Source organism: Corvus hawaiiensis, chromosome 9 (assembly GCF_020740725.1).
Source record: "Corvus hawaiiensis isolate bCorHaw1 chromosome 9, bCorHaw1.pri.cur, whole genome shotgun sequence".
Classification (NCBI taxonomy): domain Eukaryota; kingdom Metazoa; phylum Chordata; class Aves; order Passeriformes; family Corvidae; genus Corvus; species Corvus hawaiiensis.
In genome coordinates this window covers 24,334,604-24,357,562 of record NC_063221.1, presented here as the reverse complement: position 1 = coordinate 24,357,562, position 22,959 = coordinate 24,334,604, and the positions used below count along the sequence as shown (strand labels likewise).

The 22,959-nt window shown below is 56.9% G+C and overlaps 2 protein-coding genes across 3 annotated transcripts; one reads left to right on the top strand and one right to left on the bottom strand.

Moving 5' to 3' along the window:
• Positions 1-679: 679 nt before the first annotated feature.
• Positions 680-6,559, bottom strand: LURAP1 (leucine rich adaptor protein 1). The gene is made up of 2 exons (XM_048312219.1): positions 6,322-6,559; positions 680-3,324 (listed from the first exon to the last, which is right to left on the bottom strand). The coding sequence occupies exons 1-2, from the start codon at positions 6,529-6,531 to the stop codon at positions 2,635-2,637; spliced, it is 900 nt and encodes a 299-aa protein (XP_048168176.1). The 5' UTR covers positions 6,532-6,559; the 3' UTR covers positions 680-2,634.
• POMGNT1 (protein O-linked mannose N-acetylglucosaminyltransferase 1 (beta 1,2-)) lies at positions 5,887-21,487 on the top strand. Of its 2 annotated transcripts, none has more exons than XM_048312217.1 (22): positions 5,887-5,992; positions 7,716-7,910; positions 9,890-9,998; positions 10,384-10,499; positions 10,756-10,821; positions 11,230-11,343; positions 11,999-12,116; positions 12,417-12,515; positions 12,996-13,123; positions 13,699-13,769; positions 14,046-14,121; positions 15,517-15,600; positions 15,731-15,772; positions 15,942-16,000; positions 16,447-16,519; positions 16,830-16,958; positions 17,251-17,376; positions 17,532-17,596; positions 17,937-17,981; positions 18,160-18,295; positions 18,613-18,722; positions 18,999-21,487. In XM_048312217.1, exons 2-22 carry the CDS (start codon positions 7,800-7,802, stop codon positions 19,099-19,101), a joined length of 1,980 nt encoding a protein of 659 aa, XP_048168174.1. In that variant the 5' UTR covers positions 5,887-5,992; positions 7,716-7,799; the 3' UTR covers positions 19,102-21,487. The 2 variants fall into 2 exon arrangements, with proteins under 2 accessions (XP_048168174.1, XP_048168175.1); XM_048312218.1 differs by lacking the exon at positions 5,887-5,992 and adding an exon at positions 6,816-6,894.
• The last annotated feature ends 1,472 nt before the right edge of the window (positions 21,488-22,959 follow it).

Sequence of the window (22,959 nt, the reverse complement as noted above, 5' to 3'; positions counted from 1 at the left end):
TCCTGCTGAGTCCTGCTGGCTCTGGCATCCAATTTCCCATTTGCAAAAGCTCACAGTGTCAGAGCCGTGAGCCGGAAGGGATGCTGAGGCTGGGATGGCAGGGCTGGATAAGCCGATTGCATTTGCTTTGGAAAAGCTGATGTTTGCATGAGCACCGGCTCTAGTGGTTTTAAAGGGATCCACCCAGGAGCAAATCCCAACAGCCTGATATCAGAGCTCGGCTGCTCCCACTCCAGCTGGGCGGGGGAAGTCTCTGCTCTACATCCAGATCCACGATGTGCCTCCTGGGTGGAGGAAGCCATGGGAGCCAAAGCTGCCACTGCAGAACACAGGAAGCAAACAAAGACTCCAGCACCGCTAACAGGGCTGGCAAACACCTAAAATGTTCTTCCTTGGAAATCTGGAGGAGGAAGGGTGAGGCTGCTGTTTGACACATAGTTCAGCCGAGATCAATACAGTCACCCTTGCTCCTGGCAAATGTGCGCTGCTACCCAGCTGCTTCAGGAAAAGAGACTTTTATGTGCCACCACACTGATGTGAGAAGGGACAGATCCCCAGACACTTGGTCTGTGCCTGTTTCAGGGCTGGGGCTAAACCTGCCCTTCTGCAGGGCTGCCAGAGGCTCCTCTCCCCTTCCCCTAGAAACACCGGTGAGCTCAGCAAAGCACCGACAGCGTGGTCTGGGAGAAACACGAACATTTATTAAGCCAGCTATTTTTTGTTGAGAATGATTTTAACAGTGCTGAAGGACTCACCCTGTCTCCCCCAGGGCCCCTCAGCTGATTCAATGCATGCAGGGTTAGCAGGAAAGCAGCAGACAGCCAGCCTTGGGGACATGGTGGCTCAGTGTCAGCGGCACAGCTACACAGGGAGCCACAAGCTACTCGCAGGCAAAGGCAAGCCAAGCACAGCTGCTCCAGGGCAGGCAGAGGGATGCTTGCATATGGCAACCCAGTCCCAGTTTGCTGGGATTCCCCCAAGTCCTCAGCAGGTGCTGTCTCTGAGAAATTTGGGCGTTGTCCTGCTCTCCGAATCCATCCAGGGAAGTCCTGAGAATCTGCAGGGGAAGGGAGGGTGCTTGGGGCTCTCAGAACAGAGGGTGATTTCCACTGAAGGTGCTGCTTCAGAGACACCAAGCTGAACCTGTTGTGCACCCAACCACCTTCCTAACCACAGCCAGCTCACATCTCACATCTGGAAAGGCACAGCCTGTCACTTCCCTCTCTCTTAGCTTCCCACTGACATCACGAGATGATGTCCTCACTCCGACCATCCCAGCAAGGACAGATCCAAGCTGTGACCCATGCAGGCAACAGAACAATGGCACGATGGTGAGAGCAAAGCTGTCACAGCACTCGGCTGGGGACAGATGTACCTATGGGTTCTGAAGTCAGGACACTCCAGGCTTATCCACAAATGTGGAAGAGCTTGGCTCCTTGAAGCAGCATGCTCAGGTCCTTCCCTGCATCATCTGGTGAAGGCAGCAGGTCCTGCCCAAGCTCTCACACGGCTCCAGCTGCAAGCCATGCTCTACAAGCCAGCAAGGGGCGTGCTGAGAGGCGTGGTGGGGACAGCAAAAGGCACGGGCAGAAGCCAAGGCTAAAAAGAGATGTCTCCAGGGCAGAGTCACTGCAAATCCACCCCAGACAGAACAGCCTCATGTTTCTGGTTGCTGGTAGGAGGCAGAGACCTGGCACCACTCATCACATAGACAGAGAAACCCAGCCTTCACCACCATCACACCGTGTCAGGGGAGAGCAGGAGCCTCACCAAGTCTGAGCCCTGCAGGCTCTGCCGGGCTGCCCATGCACTGCCATGTCCTGGGGATTCTGCAGCACTGCTCCCAAGGTGGAAGACAGTCCAGGAACAAACAGGGAGAACTGGATTTCCATTTCCCACCCAGTGCTTTGTTGTTCTCGTGTCATCCCACCGGGAAGTCTGCACCATCATCCTTCCTCCACAGGGCATGGACAGAGGCTCCCCAGCCCCACCTCAGATTGGCTTCACAGAGGCATTGAAACCAGGCAGGGCTTCACCCGCAGGGAAGGGGTTTCTCGCATCCACCATGTGCTGGGGCCAAACCCCAGGTCAGCTGTGCCCTGAGTGGACACTGGCCTTGAAGACAATGATGGAAGTGAGCAGATGCAACAGGGATGCCCTGCTGATGGTCCTGCCCCACACTGAGCATGCTGGTGCCACTGAGCTGTGGATGCATGGCAGTGTCTCCTGTCCTCTCTGGGTAGTCATTTTGGGAGAAGGGTCCCCAGTTTTTGCACACAGGAAGGTGAGGATTAGAGGGAGAGATCTCAGGAGCCCCACTGTCCCAGGTTTCCCCATAACCACCACCAAAGACAACAGAGGGACATCCAGCCACCTGTAAGCATCACCCTAGAGCAAAGGATTAAATCTCCCAGGACCCACCTCATCCCTCCTCTCCCAGAAATGTGCTGCAGGGCAGGCAGCCAGTCCCTCATGGCTGCATCACCAAAGGCTGTTGGGGGCATCAGAGGAACAGTGCAACACCACCAAGCCAGCCTGGCCCCCCGCCTCCAGCCACCCCAACTCTCCCAAGCACAGACAGGTGAAGCAGAGTGGGCAGCTGGGAGAGCTGGGCTGGGAAGGCAAAGCCACGGGCTATAGGAATGTCACATCATCCTGTGACTGGAGCCAGCGCCAGTGGGCATCGTACTCCAGGTGCAGTTTGCTGTTGAGTTTGCAGTTCTCAAGGTCAGCCTCAGCTTTCCAAGCCTTCCCATCTGGATTTCCCTTCCCCAGCCATTCCCCGGCCCCCGGTGGTGATTTGGTGTCTCTGTCTGGTTCCAGAGAGGGGGACTGCTGGCCCAAATACCCGTTGGCCACCTGGGGCTCCTTAGCAAACCGGTGATCCTGGGGCAACCCTGGTGGGGAGAGGTCCACATGGGGCCACTCGTGCTCCTCTTTGTCCTTCACTTGCTTTGCAAGACCTCTCTCAGGGTCAATCCTGACCCAATCCTGCTCTGCCCTGGCCAGGGCTCTGCCCGATGTGGATGCAGCAGCAGTTTCAGCAGCGTTCTGGGAGTACTCATCCATGTCATCAGCCAAGGTGTCCAGGTAGCTGCCGACAGAGATGCTGTCCAGCCTGTCGTTGGGGTCCTGCAGGCTGTCCCAGCTGCCCCGCCGCGAGGCCTCCTGGCTCTCCACCAGGCTGTACTGGCTGCTGGCCAGGCTGCTGCAGCGGCTGGTCAGCGTGCTCCGCTCCTCCAGCAGCCACTTCACCGCCTCGATGCCCTCGTTCACCACCACCAGCTGCTGCAGGATCTTCACGTCGACCGCTCGCAGGTAGGCCTGGGGGGGACACAGAGAGCACAGGGGGGTTGAGGTGACCCAAGGGCCCCATGTCCCAGCCCAGCCTGGCAGAGGTGTCACCATGGTGGCCACAGGTCTCCTAAGCTGCTTGATGAAAAGCATGGTGTGGGAGAACGCCCTGCAGGGAATCATCCCAGGGGGCCCTGTCCAGGACCTGGGGACACGGCCATCGGTGACCAACGACTTGTGGTTCCCACCAGCCACCAACCCCCTTGGGGAAATAAATCCAGGGCATTTATGTTGCTATCTTCTATGGGAACAAGGAGTAAGCGAGGAACTGGAGGTACTGGATGCAGATCTAATCCCGGAGCATCCTCCAAGACCTGGGAGGCAGCTGGCAGTGCAAGAGGATCAGGCATTGCTCAGTGCAAGTGTCTGGCTGGACCCTTCATGCCTTTACTTCTCTCCTTCTAGGGGCTGAACCAAGCCTGCTGACAATGTCACATGGCAAGATTTGGAGACCCAAATCACTCCCAAAATGGGAGGACAAGGAGGACAGGCATCGCTGATCACACCACTCGCCTCACCGATTCCTGCCCCTCCAAGCCTGGGGAAGCTCTTTGCAAACCTCAGTTGCTGCAGAAACATCTGTTTTCCTAATGGAAAGCCCCGTGTGCCAAGACATTCCTGTCTGCATGATACTGGCCGCCAAAAGCCACTGGATTTCCCCTGCACAGGACACAAATATTTTGCCAGGAAAAGAAATAAGGCCACGATGGGGGGGAAAGGGAGAAAACCCACTGCAGGCCAGGTACAGGCATCTTGAGGGCTGCAGATGCCCATGGACTCCTTCACAAACACATCCTGTGCCCAGCATCAGCAAGCTGTGACAGAAATCCATGCGATCCCTGGGGATCATTTTTAAGCACAGTGCCCAATCCTCAGCATCCGGTACCCTGGGAGTCACTCGCCCGCCCACGGGTGACCCCAGAGTCTCCCGAGACCCCTGTCTCCGGTCCCACAGCCAGCGCAGCAACAGAAGCATCTGAGGAAGGAGCCTGGGAAAACTCCAGCCAGGATTTCAGCACGTGACACCTCTTCCTCCAGACGACACCAAAAAAAGGGTCAAAGATTTGTAAAGACCCAACACCAGCCCTCCCACTCCCTCCTCACGCTCCTCAAGCTGGATTTAAATAAAAAATAGCAGCGATGTGCCTGGATTGGGGCAGGAGCCAGCTTCCAAGTGCAGAAATTTCCTTTCTAGGCAAGTTATTTAAAAAACTGCCTACAATGGACTTTTCTGCACACACTGCTAAAGCATCTGGCCTTGGCAGAGAGACCACGAAGGAGGAGGGCTGGAAACCCCTGGTGGGGGGTTCCCCATTTTTCTCTGCCTCGTTCAGAACTGCAGCTGTCAGAGATGCCAGGGGAGCCACCCCAAAAGCAGAGGGTGGGATAACACTCCCCACTTTCCATGCTGCTTGCTGGAAGGAGTTGGCCATCAATTTGCTGCTAGTTCAGGCCAGCCTGACCTCCCCACTGCACTCCAAGAACCCCCCTCTCCAGCAAGTCAAGGTTACTGTGGGAGGAGACCCAGCACAGGCTGCTCTCTGTACTCCTCCAGATGCACTGAAGTTCACTGCACAACCTCGCATCAAGGACGGCCATACAGGGGACTGTCACACTCCTCCTCACACTCTCCAGGGGCAGATACAGCCCTGCTCCCCTCCCCAGCATGCAAGAAACCTCAGGCGCCTTCTCCTTTCAAGATATCTAGCCCTAAGGATAAATCTTCCTCCTCAGATCAGGAGGCGAGAGTGGGAATTTGCTAAATTCTCCTCCCACCGCCCACTCCCAGGCCAGCTTATCCTCTGAGCACTGGGTTTGCTGGTTTCCTGCTGCTCGGGGGGGGGGGAGGGGGGGATTCTCGTCCCTGTTCATGGGGATGGTGAGATGAGGGGAGCCCTGTGCTGGGTTTTGGCATCTGGGTCCCAATCCCAAGCTGCTGATCCGGGTGTGAGGTGCCCCCACTTCTTCCCTAGCCAGCAAGAACAGCCAGGACAGGGCAAGGAAATGCCCTTCTGAGCCAAGGTGAACAACGCCCGGCCCAAGCCAGGCCTTGCTGGCCATAGGCTGAGCCTGCTTGCACCTGGGCAGGGCAAACACCACATTGCCCCAGAGACCTTTCTCCTCCGGTCAGGGTGCAGCCTGGAAGCCGGTGCGGAGGGAGGATGAAAGCAGAGGGAGGATGAAAGCTCTCGCACCGATGGGAATATTGAATCAGCCAAAGCGGAGGGCTCAGGCGGGGTGGCGCTCCAGCCCCCCGGGGGCACGCAGGGATGCGGGCGTATTGAGCCTGTTTCCCTACGGAAACAATGCTCATTCCCACCCGCTCGGCATGTTCATGCGTGGGAGAGTCCCTTCCCCCAGCTGCACTTGAACCCATTGCCCAATCTCGCCACGTTTCCCGAAAGCGCAAGCACCGCCGGTATTGGCTCCCTCCACCAAAGAGGGAGGCGAGAAAGCTGCCATCGGCACTCCCACGGTTCCCGGGAAAGGCTGCCACCGCAGCACAACCCTGTACGAGCCACCCGAGAAGCCCCAGCAGGAACCGAACGCAGGGAAAGCTCCCGGCGATGCTTGTGCCTTGTCACCCTGGGGGTCACACCCAGGGGAGAGAAGATCCACCACCATGCCCTTGGCGAAGGTCCCTGCCCTAAATTCTAATCTCGGACACCGCGATCCCCGACGGAGTCGGCGTCTGGGGGCGCGCGGGGCGACGGGGGCAGGACGGAGGTGGCAGAAGAGGATCCCGGGGGTGGAGGGCAGAGAGAGGCCGGGGAAGGGGTCTGAGCTGGGGGTTTAACCCGTACACGGCGGAGCAAGGTTCCCCAAAATGCAGGCAGAGCGCGGGCACTATTCGGGGCTGTCACCGGGGGTGGCAAGCAGCTGCCCGGAGTGGATGCGGTGACGGCGGGATGGGACGGTCAGTTACCGGCGGGCGGCCGGCAGCGCTCCCGGCACCGCGGCACTCACCAGCTCGAGGCGGAGCGTCCGGAGGCGTTCGGCGAGCGGCGGGTGGGCACCGCGGGCCGGTGCGGGTGTCGCGGGCGGCGCGGGCGGCGCGGACGGCGCGGGGGCGGTGTCGGCCCGCAGCCCCCGGAGCAGCACGGCGGGCGGGCGCCGTCCCACCTTGCCCGCCAGGTCCCGCAGGTCCGCGGGCAGCGCCTCCCCGCCGCCCTCCATGCGGGTGGGGCGGCGGCGACCGCGCTGTCACCGCGGCCCGCGCTCGGCCGCGCCCCCCGCCGCGGGCACGCCCCCGGCCACGCCCCCGCCGCCACCTGCCCGCGCACCAGCGAGGTCCGCCGGGGCGCGCAGAGCGGCGCGGGGGCGGGCCCGGGGCGGGGCCAGCGCTGGCCACGCCCCCGCGGTGTCGCTGCGGCGCCGGAAGCGGCGCGGAGGGTGCGCGGGGCGGCGGCGGCACCGCCGAGCCGGGACCGGCCCTGCCCGGCCCAGCCCAGCAGAGCCCAGCCCGGCCCGGCCCAGCCCAGCCCAGCCCAGCTCGGCCCTTCCCAGCCCGGCCCTTCCCGGCCCCGCCTCAACCTCCCCGTGAGTAGCGCGGCCGGCACACGCCTTCCGGCGCCCCCCAGACTCGCCGCGGTCCCGAATCGCCTGGGTCCCCCTTTCCCCGCCGCCGCTCACTGCCGCCCTCAGACACCCGGCTCTCCCGCCCCGCCCGGAGCGCCTGGGTGCCCTTCGCCCCCTCCGCCCCCCGAGTGCCTCTGGGCCCCTCAGCGCTCCTCTCCCCGCCCAGCCTGGCCTTGCTGGGGCACGCTGTGCTCCAGCCAGATCCCTGGCTCTGCCGGGGCTCCACATCCCGCCCAAGCCCAGCGGTTTGCTCCCCGCAGGGAGCCCGGCCTCCTGTTGGCACAGCTCCTCTGCCCAGGGGTGCTGGGAGCTCCAGCAGGACGGTGGCCCGGTGCTGCACTCCGATAGCGGGGATGGGGCTGTTAGTGGGGAGGGTGTCTCCCCACCAGGAAGCCCGCTGGCACATATGGCCAGTGATGGCCCGTTCCATAACACCTGCTGGTCCAGGATCTGTTGTCTGCTTGTGACTTTGGGCTGCTGTTCTTTCCCAGAGCGTGGGAGTGGGCCCATGGCACTGCAGCAGCCTCGCTGAGGGGTTGGGCTGGAGCGGAGGCTGTCACTGGCCAATGAGTTTAGGGGCTTCCCCTCACTCACCCTGCAGCAAAGCCAGACCCTCCTGCATTGCTCCCAGCAGGAGTTCTGGCAGGCAAAGAGGCTCCAAAGGGCTTTTGCTCATGGCACATCAGTGCTGTCCATGGCCACCTCTTGTGCCAGGCTCTGTCTTTGCTGGGGAGAGAATTTGAAGGCACCTCCCTCACCCTGCGCCCATCCCATCCCGGCAGGGAGCCCTGATGGACATGAGAACGGAGCAGCATACATCCTGACCCCTGCCCCACACGGCTGCCCCCGTGCCAGCCCCCAGGACTATGGACGAGTGGAAGCCAAACCCCGCTGTGAAGCCCCACAAGAAGCGGAGCTGGTACCTTGCCTGGAAGTACAAGCTGATGAACCAGCGCGCGCTGCGGAAGCTGTGTCAGGTGAGTCACCCGCGGCCCTGCGGTAGATTAGGAAGGATAATCTACAGGATTTGCAAGTTCACGGAGCAGCTGCATAGGTGGAAGTGCATCTGCTGGCAGTCTGGCTGACCTGACATGCTGAGGAAGCATAACTTGTTTTCCAAGAAGCTGCCTCCAAGTGCCTGTGTGTGGAAGGCTCTGCCTTGTGTAGCAGCTCCTTTCAGCTACCAGCAGACTTGTTGAGTGGCACTTCCCAAGTGGCCTTGGGAAGCTTTCAGCTAGAAACCAACTTGATTCCTCCCATCCTGCCTCTGAACCCATGCTGAGTGCTGCAGGGCTCAGCTTTGAGCTGTTTGATTTGCAAACCAAGCCTGGTATAAGGCACAACAGGTGGACAGAGAAAATAGGGCTTAGTAACAGGATCTCATGCCCCAGAGGCAGCTGGCGTCTGGGAAAGCCTCGGCCTTGGTTGCTGGTGCTGTAAAACAGCTAATCCTTGGTGGAGACGGTGTCCTGGTGGGTGTCTGGGGCTGTAAGGACAGGAAGGTTTGGCCCCATGGCAGCAAAACACAGAAAAGGGACCTTTCCTGAGAGGAGTTCATGAGATCTGGCAGTTGGTTTCTGTGGGAGGGAGCAGGGGAGGGTTTTGCATGTGCCTGGGAGGACAAAGGCTCATGAGGGCTCCCTAGGCAAGGAGACTGCTCAGTTCTGTGTCTGATGGGGTGTTCAAGGCTTGGGAATGGGTCTGGTCATGGCAGGCATTGCTCACCATGCTAGAGCCTGCACGCTCTATAGTACAGTCATCTCTGTACTTTGTGGCACCACTTAGAACACAGATGAAAATTTGCCTTAAAATAGGTAGACCAGAGTTGCAGATATGGAATTGCCAGGTCTACAGCAGCCAAGCATCCATCAGTTAGCTTTGACGGAGCCAGCTTTGCTAGACTTGGCTGCTGGTCTTGCTTAATTCTTATTCCTTCTTGCTTATTCGCTCTGGTCGCTAGGGCTGTTCCCTCATGTCCCCAGTGCTGACCAGGGTGGAAGGTCTGGGCAGGTTAGTGAGGTGGCCTTGGTGCCTCTCCGTGAGCCCACAGCTCTGTTCGTGCCTAATTAAAAGCTTTCTGTGCACAGATCCCAAAAGGTGCTCATAGTCTTGAGTCAACAGCAAATTAACAAGCCAAAATGCCACAGTGACATTTATACCATCGTGTTGTCTTATTGCTGGTTTTCCATTTTCCTTAGTTACTCCTTGAACCTGCTTGGCAGAGATAGCAGCAGCACAGAGCTTCGTTCGAGGCAGTAGCTGGACAGATAGGACAGGAATCCTTTTAGTGCCTCTCACCAAGGGCAGGACAGTGTGTCAGAGAATCAAGGGTTTGTTCCACAGCCCCTGGACCTTCCCAAGCCCTCTGTGTCAGCATCCACAAGGGTTGCACTGAAGTTTGCTGCAGACAGTAAGGCTGCAGGCTGGTCTCTGCAGCCTGTGGTACAGTGCAGTTTCCTGAAATCAGACGTCAGCTTCTTCCCTTTGTTTGACTCAGCTGCACAGGATCTCCTCTCCTCTGAATACCCTGAGTGCATCCTCTGGTTCCAGAGGGACAGATGAGAGTAGTGATGCTGCAGCAGAGGCAGAAGTTAATGTTACCCTGGGAGCTGTAACTCTGAATTACCAAACTCTTTGCCTGTGGGGACCCTCAACCTTGATGCAATAATTTAGCAGGAATCTGCTCACAGATCTGGAAGCAGGGATATGTTGGAAGTGGGTTAATTCTCACATATCAAGGAGTCGGTGCTCTCCAGCTGACAAGTGTATTTCACCATGAAACTCGGTCACCTGTATTTCTTTCTCTTTGCTTTCTTCAGGAAAAAAACAGGGGAAATGACAGATGCTTGTGATCCCATGCAAGATCTCCTTGGAGTGCCCTGCAGCCCGTGCCAAGGTGGGCTTGTTTTGGGGTTGGTACTTGCAAATTTCTAACACAAAACATCCTGCATTGCAGACAGGTGCTGTCCTTTTCCTGCTTGTGACTGTAATTGTGAACATCAAGCTGATCTTGGACACCAGGAGAGCGGCTTATGAGGAGGAAGAGGAGTCTGCACAGGACTATGGTGAGGGGCAGCATCCTGTTGTGCTTTGAAAGCAAGGAAACCAGAGGGTCCCTTTAAGTCAGAGCTAACTTGTGACCAGGTACATCATGAGAGACACGTCTGTGCATGTGGCTTTAACAAAAATTAATAGAAAATGCTGCTCCCTTCCTGGCCTGTCTACCGAAGGCTTCGGCACATTTGGCTGAAGAGATCTATGTGGGGTCAGCTGAGGCCAGAGCTGTTGCCATTTGGTATTTCCCCTTACCTACCATCCCTGTAAATTCTGACCCATGTCTCCTTGGGCTGGGGTGCCTGGTGGGATGCCCTTCTGGAGGTTTGGCTGGGCTAGCACAGAGCAGGGACAAGCTAGGTGTGCCAGTTGAAACTGGGAATTTCTCCACTTTAGATGATGAGATGCTGAATGTGGAGGTCCCCAGGCACCCTGTCAACAACAAGAAGGTCCTGGATGTTGAGGTGTACTCCAGCCGGTCGAAGGTCTACGTGGCCGTGGATGGGACGACGGTGAGTGGCAGGTGCTGGCTGTCCCTGTGAGCAGAGGATGGACAGAGCTGAATGGGTGAAGCCACAAACAGCAGTGATGAGAGCACTTCAGAGGCTGGCAAGAAGTTCTGCTTCCAGGACTTCTGCTCTGGCGCCCATCACTGCTGTGAGCAAAGCCAAAGAGATTTGCCTCTTGTTTGGATGCTGTGTTGTGCAGAAGGGGCAGGGAATAAGAAGAGGTCTTGGCATATGATTCTCATCATTTGTCCACTTTCAGGTCCTGGAAGATGAAGCTCGGGAGCAGGGAAGAGGGATCCATGTCATCGTCTTAAATCAGGCCACGGTAAAATATCACCATGTCTTTCTTACTGGGCAGTTTGTCCTTGCTCTTGAGCTGTTGGGTGTGTGAGGCCAGGGGCAGCCAGGAGGGAAGTCCCTGAATGCTTTTTGTGTGCAATTTGTAGAGCATGACATGGTCACCCAGAGAGTCCCTGCAGGGTTTCCTTGTGCTGCCTGCTGTCCTTGGGGAGTGGGCAGGGGAGGAGTTGTGAGGTTGGGTGATGCTTCCCATGGACGTCCCCATGCAGGAAGGCCTGAGGGGCGAGCTTGCCTGGGGACTAACTCCCTGGCATACCAGAAAAGCCACTCCCTGTGTTGCTCAGGGAATGAGGCTTCCAGGGCAGATTTCCATAATTCTGTGTGTCCATACCATGTAGTATTTAAGATCCATCTGACGTGTGAATACCAACAGGGTCACGTCATGGCCAAGAGGGTCTTTGACACCTATTCCCCCCATGAAGATGAAGCCATGGTACTTTTCCTGAATATGGTTGCCCGGGGCCGGATCCTGATCTTCACCATTAAGGTATGTGACCCTAATATCAAAAAAAAAAGTCATCTTGAGTCAGGATGTCCTGAAGCTCATCTAGGCAGTAGCCTCGTGAATGTCATCCGGCATTCTTAGGACTAAATGTCACATCCCCACGGGGCTGTTACTCCCTGTCTGGATCACCTCCCTTGTCCTCTTGCTCTCCCTTCTTGTTGCAGATACTGCTGTGCCCAGCAAAGCAGGAGAGCAAAAAGCAGATGTGTCAGAGCACACAGCAATAGACTAGGGGTTAGATGGAGAATGGGCATGAGGAAATACAAGGATGTGGTGAGATCTTTCTGGCTCCCAGTTCCAGGGCTTTACAGGGGCCCTGTGGACTGTGCTGGGTCTGGGCTGCTGTGCAAGCAGCACTGTGCTGCCTCAAGGTTTCTGGCTTAGCTGTGTGAAGTGTTGCTTAACACATGGCCCTGCTTGAGAACAATTTGGTCTCAAGGAAACAGAGTTCATGATTCCTCTGACCTCCCTGTGGGTCATGGTGAAGCCACTGGCAGCTTTAGTGGCACAGAGACCTTGAAGGTTTCTGGCTCAGCTGGTTCAAGGATAGGAGTGGGCCCTGTACCCCTTTGGTACTGATGGGAGACTTTCCCTGTCAGGAGCCAGAGCTCAGCTGCAGGGTTGTGCTTTGTTCCAGGACGAAGGCTCCTTTCACCTCAAGGAGACAGCCAAGAATGTCCTGAAAAGCCTGGGGAGCCAAGTTGCACCATTCCTGAGCTGGAGAGACATGTGGACATTTGTGGGGAAGAAGGGGGGTGAGTCTTGCACAGGCTGGGAGAGGGTTTGTGGCTCCTTTCTTTGAGAGAAGCCAGGTGAAGACAAACCCAGCCCATCCCGAACAGGCTCTGTGAGCAGGGAACAAGTCACAGAGAGCAGCAGCTCCATTCCTGGGGGTCAAGGAGGGTATGGAGGCAGAGCATGTTCCTTCAGCAGTTTGCTAGAGGCCAGTGGGAAAAGGTGCCAGGCTGTCCCCCAGGCTGGCAGCCCCAGGTCATGCCTTTACACAGCAGGGCTGGGCCCTTCCAGGCAGTCCTGACCCTATGTTCCTGCTCCAGGGGAAGTATATGGGGAGAAGCACGCCAAGTCACCTGCCCTCTCAACGTGGGGTGACCCTGTTCTGCTGAAGACAGAAGTTCACCTGACATCTGTGGAAGGTAGGAAGTACAGTCTGCTCTGTGGTGTCTGTGGGAGATGTTTGCCTGCTGCCTGGTTTTAAGTCAAAGCCATGGGTCTGTTAGAAAATCCCAGGATGGATTTAAGGCTTGAGATGATGATGGTAACTTTTAAAATGGGCTTAGCTCCCTTTCTTCCTACTTCCATGGCAATTCCAGGCATGGTTGTTGAGAAGGGTGAGGATGGAGAAGAGGGAACATGGCCTGGCCAATTGTCACCTCTCCAAAGCAGACCTGGTCTGGTCTTTTCTGACTGTTGGCCTTGAACAACCCATTGCTGCTCAGAGAGGCCAGAAGTGGCGCTGGGCTCTGAATGGCTCCTGGGGTTGTATCTGGCATCCGAAGTGTTGCTTGTTCACTGCCGAGGACTGGCTTGGTCCATGTGTGTGGTATCCCAGCCTGGAGCACACGAGGCGAGTCTGTGGGGTTGACAGGTCTGTTCTCTCTCCTCGGTGCTTCCAGATGCTGAGTGCCATTGGCCCGACACAGAGCTGAACCGGCGCCGCAAGAGGTTCTGCAGCAAAGTGGAAGGTTATGGCAGCGTCTGCAGCTGCAAAGACCCCACACCCATCGAGTTCAACCCTGATCCTGTGAGTGCAAGGGCACGGTGTTCAGGGAGGGCTGGGCTGCACCAGGTGTGTTTTGCAGCTCAGATGCAGAGCACTGTCCTTAAGTGCCAGCTGAGTGATGCAAACTGCCCCTGGGCAAGCCCTGAGCCCTAGCAAAGGTGATGTGAATACCTGGGGACAGGTCATGCTGGGGAAGGGGAATTCCTTTGCTCTGAGTTGCCAGGAATAGTTACCCTGTTCCAGGGATATCAGTGTAAGCAGCAGAGCCTGGACTTCGACAGACAGAGCAGCTATTGTGACTTTTGGGCTGTCCTTGGGACAGTGCTGAAGGGTTCAGACACAGGTCTCTGAGTGGATGCAAACTGGGATTTTGGAGCTGTGTCAGAGGTGGGGTGATGGAGGGAAGCTGGCAGGGTCTCCAGGAGTGCTGAGGGCATCCTGGTTGGTTGGTATGGCCCTGAGCCAAGAGGTAAGACTATGCAGCTCTGCTGTGGTCTGTACCCCTTGGATCCTGCTCTCAGTGGCATAGAACGATAGCATCATTTTGGTTTGCATGGCCTCTCCCACCCCCACTCACACACGTTGTTCTCTTCCAGCTCAAAGACAATAAAGTCTTTGATGTGCCAGTAGCTGTCATTGCAGGGAACCGCCCCAACTACCTGTACAGGTAAGCACTCCCAGAGGGCACAGCTGCTCTGCTCTGTGCCACAAGACCAGGCATGGCCCAGGCCCTTCCCTTTCTCCTGCTGGCAGGATCCAGCCTCCTCCTGGGGTTGCATGAGTACCAAGGGCAGACCTTGGGGGAGGGGAAGGGGAGGCCTAGGTAGGTCCTGTTCCCTAATCATGCACACTTTCCCCCATCCCAAGGGATCCATACCCCTGTGCTGAAGGGCCTGTGCCCGCTGGGGCTGTGCTGCACTCAGGCCCCTCCGTCTTTCCTCAGGATGCTGCGTTCCTTGCTGTCGGCTCAGGGCGTCAATCCACAGATGATCACAGTCTTCATCGATGGGTACTATGAGGTGAGAGCATTGCCAGAGATCCCTGTGGCCAGCTCCATGCTCCTCCAGCCCAGTGCTGGCCCAGTCCTTGGAGCCTTGTCACCTTCCTCCTGCTGTGTGTCACACTGCTCCTCACCTGCTCCTACACAAAGTCAGCTTAGCCAAGCCATGGGTGTGGATAAAGCTGCCTTGGCCTTTCCCAAAGCCCAGGGCTGACCATCCCCATGTCAGAAGAGGCTTGGTGTGCAGGAATGACACCTGGTGGTCATGCTGGGCTCTCCCCATACCCTTTTCTCACTTGATGAGCACTGCCAGCCCCTTGAGCAGGCTCTGCATGTAATACCACCTGTCCAGCTGCTTCACGTGGAGAGGAACAAACCAGTCCGGCCATGCCTGTCCAGCTCCATTCTCACTAGGGGGTAAAGAGACCCAAAACTGTGTTTTCCCAAGGCTCAAAGCTTGGGGTTCATGAAAGCTGGGGCCAGGTGAAGGAGAACTGGCCCTTTAGAGGCAAAGACCTTCCTCTTACTCAACACTGAATAGTCCTGAAAGCCCTGTCTCTCTGGCAGTGGAATGTACTCTGGGACAGGCACATGGGATCTTAGTAGATCTCAGGAGCTTGCTAGGCCTCATCTCTGCAGCATCCAGTGAGGTACTGCCTGGTTGTCCTGGGATGGAGACAGTTGTTCCTTGCAGGCCTCTCCTACCACTGCCACATTGTGGAGCTGGGGGAGCTGACTTGTTTATGCAGGCTCTTGCTGCACCACATCAGAGCAGTTAAAGATAGCAGCATCCATTGCCATGGCAACTGGAGCAGCATCCCTTAGCTACGAGGGGGCAGCCTGGATGCTCGAGCTGCCATGGTGGATACCAGGGAAAGAGGGAAGGGTTGGTACAATGAGAGTTCCTTCTCTCTCCTGTGCGTAGGAGGTGGGATGCACAGTAAGGGGATGGAGAAGGCCTTGGTGGCTCCTTCTTGGGGCAGAGATATGTCAGCCCAAATTTGGATTGCTTCTGACCCCTGTGCTTGGTCAGAAAGGTCCTTTTCTTGGCAACTGTGAGAGAACATTGAGTTGATTGTGGTCTTGCCATTAAGCAGCTACTAGATGGTCCTGGCTGTACCTGTTTTCTCTCTGCACTGTCTATGGGGGACTGGGAATCTGGGACCTCTCAGACATTCTTGGATACAACTTTGGGTCTGCAAAAAATGCTAACGAAGTCATGGTGATACTGAAGGGCTGAAGGGCCACAAAGGTTTGGCAAGCTCTGTGCTGCAGGGTGTATACTGAGCCTCACTAGTCCCCAAGAAGACAGGCACCTGCAGGGGATGTTCCTGTTGTCCTGGGGAGCTGACACAGGCAGGGGAGGGAAGTATGACCCACACATTTGAGGAGCTTTGTACTTTTTCCATTGCAGGAGCCGATGGATGTCGTGGAGCTGTTTGGCCTCTCAGGAATACAGCACACTCCCATCAGCATTAAAAATGCCAGAGTTTCCCAGGTGAGAGAGCTTTCCAAATCCTGGGACAGTTATTTCCAGGGACCTCCAATAGCATTTGAGGGAGGCAGGCTTAGCCCCACATCTGTGCCAGGTTGATGCTAACATGGGCAATGATTGTCTTTTCTTGTAGCACTACAAAGCCAGTCTGACTGCAACCTTCAACCTGTTCCCGGTGAGTGGGACTGCTACAGCACAGGCTTTCCCTGGCATTTGTGATCCCTATCCCACAGGAGCTGGGATCAGTCCTGTGGGGCAAGGAACCACACAGGCAGGGGACACTGCTTGTGGCTCTGCTCTGTCCTGTTCATCTCCACGCTTCTGATGTTCTCCTTGCCCTACAGGATGCTAAATTTGCTGTGGTTCTGGAGGAAGATCTTGACATTTCCGTTGACTTCTTCAGGTAAAGTTGTGGGTTCCTCTGTAGGTGGACCATTTCCTGGAAGCTCTCTATATGCTCAGGAGAGACCAGATCCTTGCCATGCTGTAACTCACTTATCTGAGGCTGAGCAGACCCCAGGCAACAGCCAGAACTGAGCTCTGCTGTCAGAGTCTTGAGGCCACTGTCCTGGCAATCAGTGCAGGCTGACTTCAGGGTTGGGGATCTCTTCCTGGTTTGCTTTTTGGGGATACTGATCCATTCTGTGCACACATGGTTGGGGCTGCCCCATAGCCAGATGACAGGGGCAGCATCTAATGCTGCTTGTTCTTAAGGAGAAGAAACTGATGGGCAGGAGACAATGAGGAAGAGATGCAGCTTAGCTTGTTTGGGTGCTCATCTCCTGGTGGACCGTTTGCCTTGGTTTGCATGGTAGAAGGATGTTTGACCAGAGTCAACTCTTTCCTTAGCTTTCTGAGCCAGTCAATTCACCTTCTGGAGGAGGATGAGAGCCTGTACTGCATCTCTGCTTGGAACGACCAGGTGGGTCAGGGAAGGATGGTGAAGCAGGGCCACCTCTGCTCTGCTGTGTTGTTCCCATGTCAGACTGGGGTTCAGGTTCCATCTTTAAAGCAGAGTGTGTCCCCCTACTTTCATCCTAAGCGGGTCTGTCTCCCCAGCCCTGAACTCTTCAGAAGTGCCCCTGCAAATCACCATCCTGTCCCTGCCATGTGCTTCCCAGTGGCTGTTCCCTTCTTCCCGTGATGAGAAAGTCAATGGAGCACGACGCCTCCCTTTTTTTGGTGGGGGAGGGGTGCATTCAGGGTGCTGAGCACTCCCCATAACATTGCAGGGCTATGAGCACACAGCTGAGGACCCCTCACTCCTGTACCGTGTGGAAACCATGCCAGGCCTGGGATGGGTCCTCCGGAAGAGCCTGTACAAGGATGAGCTGGAGCCAAAGTGGCCAACCCCTGAGAAGGTGAGTACCTTGGAGACCCTGTCTTCTGCACCCCCATCTCTGCCCTGATCTTCACCCAGTCCCTGGGTGTACAGCTCCTGGAGGAGCTATCCCTGTGCTTATACTGGGAAGGATGCCCAAGCAGAATGGATTTGGGACAGGCAGTGACTTGACGAGGAGCATAACCATCCATAGAGCTGGGGCCAAAGAGGGGGACTGGACCTGGTGTGGGCACCCATAAAGGTCCCTGGATGGCCACACTACCAAACCCTGTCCCCAGACTTGAGTGTGAGTAGCAGTTTTCCCTCCCCAGCTCTGGGACTGGGACATGTGGATGCGGATGCCTGAGCAGCGGAAGGGCCGGGAGTGCATCATCCCGGACATCTCGCGCTCCTACCACTTCGGCATTGTGGGGCTCAACATGAATGGCTACTTCCATGTGAGTGACCTCCCGCAGCCCCCACGCCCTGTCCTGCTGCTGAGCTCTGACTCGGACACCTCCCCAAGTAGTGGGGATGCCTGAGGTGATCTCCAGATATTGCTGACCCGTGATCAAACTTGGTTTTCCTTCCCTCCTGTCTCTCTTCCTCCCAGGAAGCCTATTTCAAGAAGCACAAGTTCAACACAGTTCCAAATGTCCAGCTTAAAAATGTGGAGAGGTGAGTGTTGGTCACAATGAGATCTTGATGAAACAGTTGCTTGGCCTGACCCTTGTCTCCTTGTGCTGGAGTCATTTCCCATCTGGAGCAGCCATAACCTCCCGTATCAGCACACTGGCCTCTGCTGGGGAGTGCTGGCAGTGGTTTTTGCAAGTTTGGGTTTGGCTACCCTGTGCTCCAGGGGCACCTGTTGAAGGGTGCCACATCTCAAGAATGTGTGGCAGTCCCCACCCTCCATTTATTGTTTCCAGCTGCCTTTAGTGTTACACTGGGGCAGTCTTAAGTTTGGATCAAACTGTCTGACTCTGCCCTGATCTCTGTGTTCTCTCCTCTCCAACAGCTTGAGGAAGGATAACTATGAGACCGAAATTCATCGGCTCCTGGGGTGAGTGCCTGCTGGAAGGTGGGGAGACCACGGGGCACACTGGGTGAACCATAACAGAAGGAAAGGTGGAGGTGGCCCTGGTGACCCCAGCCACGTTTTGCATGTCTGAAGTAGTCTGCATGGGAGTGGGGAGAAGGGGAGAGGGTGTCCCCTCTCACTCCCTGTTCCATTTCCACAGTGAGGCTGAGGTCTTGGACCACAGCAAGAACCCCTGTGAGGACTCCTTCGTGCCCGACACCGAGGGCAGGGTCTATGTCATGTTTATCAGGATGGAGCAGGAAGCGGATTTCACCACCTGGACTCAACTTGCCAAGGTGAGGCCCCTGACATGGCCTGTCCTCAGCCCTGCACTGGTCTCTGCATCGGTGGGAAATGCCTGGCTGTTGTTCTTGGGTTTGCCCATGGCATTGACACAGGTCACCAAATGGGTTCTCACTGTCCCTGGGTGCTGTTGAAGCTCTTGGTGTGGCTGGAGGGATGCAGCTCTGTGCCACCCCAGTCTTGGGGTGCAGTCCTCTCTGCTGTGTCTCGTTGAGAGCAGGGGTTGTGCCTCTTCCCATGCCAGGGGATGCCTGGCCCTGCTGTCCATCCCCAGGCTCTGATGCCTTTTCCTCCCTCCCCACTATCCTAGTGCCTCCACATCTGGGACCTGGATGTCCGCGGGAACCACAAGGGGCTGTGGCGGCTCTTCCGCAAGAAGAACCACTTCCTTGTGGTGGGGGTCCCTGCCTCCCCCTACTCGTGAGTATCAGGGACACAAGGGTCTGAGTAATGCCCCATCCTTACAGCACTGTCCCCTGCCTGGCACACACCATCATCCACTTCAGTCCCAGCCCAATCCTGGGGGGACACCATCGCCACTTCTTAATCAGTGTAGTGGGAGGGGGGACGGGATACGTTCCCAGGGCTGGAGATTCACAGTGGGAAGGAGATCATGCCAGGCAGTGCTGTTGGAAATTGGGGTCCTGAGGGGGACCACCAGCCCTGCCTGCTCCCATCCAGCCCCCTCACCTGCAGGTCCAAGAAGCCCTCGTCAGTGACACCAATCTACATGGAGCCCCCTGCCAAGGAGGAGGGGGCAGTGGCAGTGCCAGCGGTTCCAGCAGCAGAGCAGACGTGAGGCTGGCAGCTGGAAGCAGAGGGGACCTGGGGAGCACAGAGGCCCCCACAGTGCAGAGACAGAGTTGGCAGCAGCTCTCGGAGGCTGGTGACTGGATACAGACTCATGCTTTGGGCTGCAAAAGCAGATGTTGGGCTCCCTCCAGCCCCCTGTTGTGGTTTCCCTTGCCCATGCACAGGACAGGGTCCTTCCCTGTAGATAGGCCACCCCCATCCCAGGAACTTGGGTTTTTTTAACACAGACACTCTACTAACGCTGCTCCTTTTGCCCCCTGGCTGGGCAAGGTTGGAGGAAGGAGATGCTCAACTGGAGCCTAGAGGGGGCCTCAAGAAACACCTCTGCTCTCCTTTTTGGCCCCAAAGTCCTGAGAAGGCAGCATGGTGCAAGTGCTGCAGCCTGCCAGCTGGGTGTTATTTATTAACTCTTGCCTGCTGGCTTTGTGCCCCATGGTGAACACAGTGCTGAAGAGGGGATATTCCAGCATCTCTCCTGTCACCTGCACGATGGATGCACCTTGAAGACTCTGTGCTGGGCTGGACATCTTCCTGCACACTGGCTTTGCTCCGTGGGCTGCAGGCAGTGGTGCAGCCCAGCTCACAGAAAAGGGAATGCTGAAGAGGAGCTGGACTTGCTGCGGACACGGAGGGGACACCCCACACCCAGCACGAGGGCAGTCAGTTCTGGGAGCTGGAGGTGATGTAGATAGAAGTGGACCAGGCTGTGTGCTCTGGTTCAGACTGCTCTCACCCACCTTCTCTGTGGGGAGCAGCCCTGCCCCTGGGTAGTGGGAGAGGGGGTGAAAGTGCCTTGCAGAGCGAGATGGGAGCAGCCAGCAGGCATCCCCTGGCTGCAGGGGCAGGGGGGGCCGGGGTCCTCTGGAACGAGAGATGCTGCACTATGGTCCTTGCCTGTGGTGCTGTACCCTGTCTCTCCATTCTCCCTGCCTAGGTATCCCCTGCTTTTGCTGAAGGCAGAGGGAGTTTCTTCTCCTGAATCCCCACCCTTACTGCAGTAAGTTGCTGGCAGGCAAGCTGTGAGCTGGTTTGGGATGGGCAGCCTGTGCCTCCCGCTGTGGTACACCCCTTGTGCAGAGGGAGAGGGAGGGGGTTCCGTGCCTTAGGAAGGATCCCAGGGCCCCCTCCCATCCCCAACCATTCGGTACTAATGTCTCTGCACCCCGAGGGGGCAGTCCTGGTCCCCTTGCTCAGTACAGCTGCTCTCACCCGTGCAGCAAGAGATCCATTCTCTGCCCATCCCCTGGCCTTGGGCAGGGATGCAGTGCTCTGGCTTGCCTTTGGGAGAAGGAGTTGCTGCTCAGTCCTTTCCCTGAGGTCACAGGGGCTCTTCTCCTTCATTTTCTCACTGTGAACTGAGCATTGGGGTCTACACTACACTAACTTATTTATTTATTGCTTCTGGGAAGGGGCAGATCACAGGAAGCATCATGGAGAGCTGGCAGCCCCCCACCTGTGCAGGGGCAGTCATGGGAGGTTTGTCTCTTGTCCCCCTGGCTCCACCCTCTGTTCCCTGCTTTCCTCCCTTGCCCAGAATAGGAATGAAAACTTGTGAACCAGGAAACTCCTCTTGGCCAAGATGATCCCAGGGTGGATGCAGCACAGCTCTAGCATGACTGCAGGGACTCTGACCTTCACAGGCCCTTGCATGCCTGCCCCAGCAGGTGGGATGGGATGGATGAAGGAAGGGAACAAGAGCGTGCAGGGTGGCACCCTTGAGGCTGCACTACTGGTCTGGGGCTCAGCCCTGCCCCCCCCCAGTGCTGCCCTTCTGTGGGACTCTCCTCTGGCAGCCAGTGGGCAGGTGGCCCCTGGCTCCTGGTGGCCCTGTGCTGGCCCTCAGGGTAAAGCAGGTCTTTTAAGAGGATGGAAAAGGGACTTGTCTTCTTCTGAGAACAAGTAGCTTGCTCCCCATGCCCTGCTTTGGAAAAACTTCCATGGCTCTCCATTGCCCTTTCCTTGGCACCTCTGTTCCCAAGGCTCAGTTTCTCTTCCCCTTGAAACTAAATGCACCCTCTTTCCCTTCTCGGGTAGGGCTCAGGCTTGGCTTCCTCCCAGCTCCTCTTGAGGCTGGGGAAGGTGGTCCTAGGGATAGGGGATGGCTAAACATGAGTTCTCCTCTACTCCCCTGCCAGCCAGGGGTCTGTGGCTCCCTGCTCTCAGTGACAGCAGGACTTGACTGGTGGGCTTTAGGCTCCCCCTTCTCCACACACCACACCAGGCCTATGGGGTGCTGTTCTCCGTCCCTCCCCGTTCCCCCAGCAAGGCTCTGGGGTGGCAGCCGTGGCAGGGCTGGGTGTGTGGCATCACCAGGGTTTGACGCTTTCTGAATTGAATTATTTTTTCAAGAGTAAACATTGCAAAGCTGTTGAGCCTCGTGTGTTTCTTAGCTGGCCTTGTGCAGGGTCCAGGGCCGGGGTCCCTGGAAAGGACAGACCCCTGTTCTCTGGTGTCTTGCTCTGCCTAGGGTTGTGCAGGCCTGGCCATGGGCTAACAGTGGCCCCAGGCCTGTGCCAGCAGAGGTCCTCTGTGTGGTGCGAGCTGTTTGTGAGCTGTTTCCTCCTTGAGCTTTATCACTTTTATCTTCAGTTCAGCAACTGATGGAAACTTTGACGAGCTGCCTGGTGACTCGCCCCCATCTTCTTCCTGGCAACGCCAGCTGCTGTATCCTGAGAACTACAGCCTTGTCACCCTCTTGACCATTCCAAATACCTGCCCCCATGGGGCAGGGAGCCCTGGGAGGGCTGGGGATGCACCCATTTCAGGGGCAGAGACCACAGGACTGAAATAAAGAGGCACTGGGAGAGTGTCAGCCACCAGCATGCACCAGCTGCCTCCTGCTGCCTCCGGCTCCCCTGCCTGACCCCTGCAGCCAGGCAGGGCTGCCAGCCCCTCCCCAGGACCAAGCACAGCTCTCTGGCTGGGCAACCCCTTAGCAGAAGTTTCTTGCATAGCCCCGGGTGCTTGGTGAGGGGCTCTCATCTTGGGGGATCTCTCTCACTTCCTGGTGTATCCTGCTGGTGCTGGAGCATTCCCGGCTGGCCCAAGAGCTGGCTGGGCCACTGGCCCCTCGCTTGCCTGCCCTGGAAGTCCGATGCAGTGGCTGCCACAGCTCAGCCCCATGAGGCAGCAGCTGCAGCACGTGCTGCCCGAGCTGCAGTTCTCACCAGCCCCTGCAGCCCCCCCAGCCCGGCCTCCCTGGCTTTGTGCAGCTGCACAAAGGAGAACCTGTCCGGGCTGCTCCACCTCCCAGGAGCTGGCTGATAATTAAACAAAAGCAAAATAGCATTGGCATGAAACTTGACCTTTCCAGAGCTTGTGGGGGGTGGGGAATTTTGCATGATTTCTGGTGGTGTTTATTTCTATGCATTATGGTTTTTTGTTGGAGATCTCTGGGCCGGGGAAGCAGGAAGTCCCTGTGCTCTGATGACGGGCTGCTATGTGGCAGACAAGGTCCACACTGACCCTTCCCATGGCACATCGGTTCTTCTGTGCCCCACAGATGGAGGAAAGTGCCTTCCAGCCAGAGTCCTCTGGGATAACACACCCGGTTCTCTTGAACGGAGAGATCTCAGCACTAGAGGGATGCTGTGTGTGCTGGCCCCATCTCCTTCCCTGTGTGGGAGGGAGTCAATGGTGCTGTGTCCAGCCACTTGCATCCCAGCCCAGGGAACTGATCCGAAATTTTCATCACCCTCTGCTTCATAAAAAGTCATAAATGCCAGATGCATTTATGAATGAAAAGTCATAAATGCCAAGGTGCCCAAACTGCTCCCAGGAAGGGACTCTGCTTGGCTTCTCCCCTTGTTCTCAGCTGTGGGGGGGTTCTTTCCCTGCACCCAGC

Coding starts and splice junctions, on each gene's coding strand:
- LURAP1 (XM_048312219.1), bottom strand. CDS start 6,531: ATGGAGGGCGGCGGGGAGGCGCTGCCCGCGGACCTGCGGGACCTGGCG. Junction 3,325..6,321: donor GGACGCTCCGCCTCGAGCTG/GTGAGTGCCGCG, acceptor TGTCCCCCCCAG/GCCTACCTGCGAGCGGTCGA.
- POMGNT1 (XM_048312217.1), top strand. CDS start 7,800: ATGGACGAGTGGAAGCCAAACCCCGCTGTGAAGCCCCACAAGAAGCGG. Junction 11,344..11,998: donor TCCTGATCTTCACCATTAAG/GTATGTGACCCT, acceptor GCTTTGTTCCAG/GACGAAGGCTCCTTTCACCT. Junction 18,723..18,998: donor GTCCCTGCCTCCCCCTACTC/GTGAGTATCAGG, acceptor CCTCACCTGCAG/GTCCAAGAAGCCCTCGTCAG.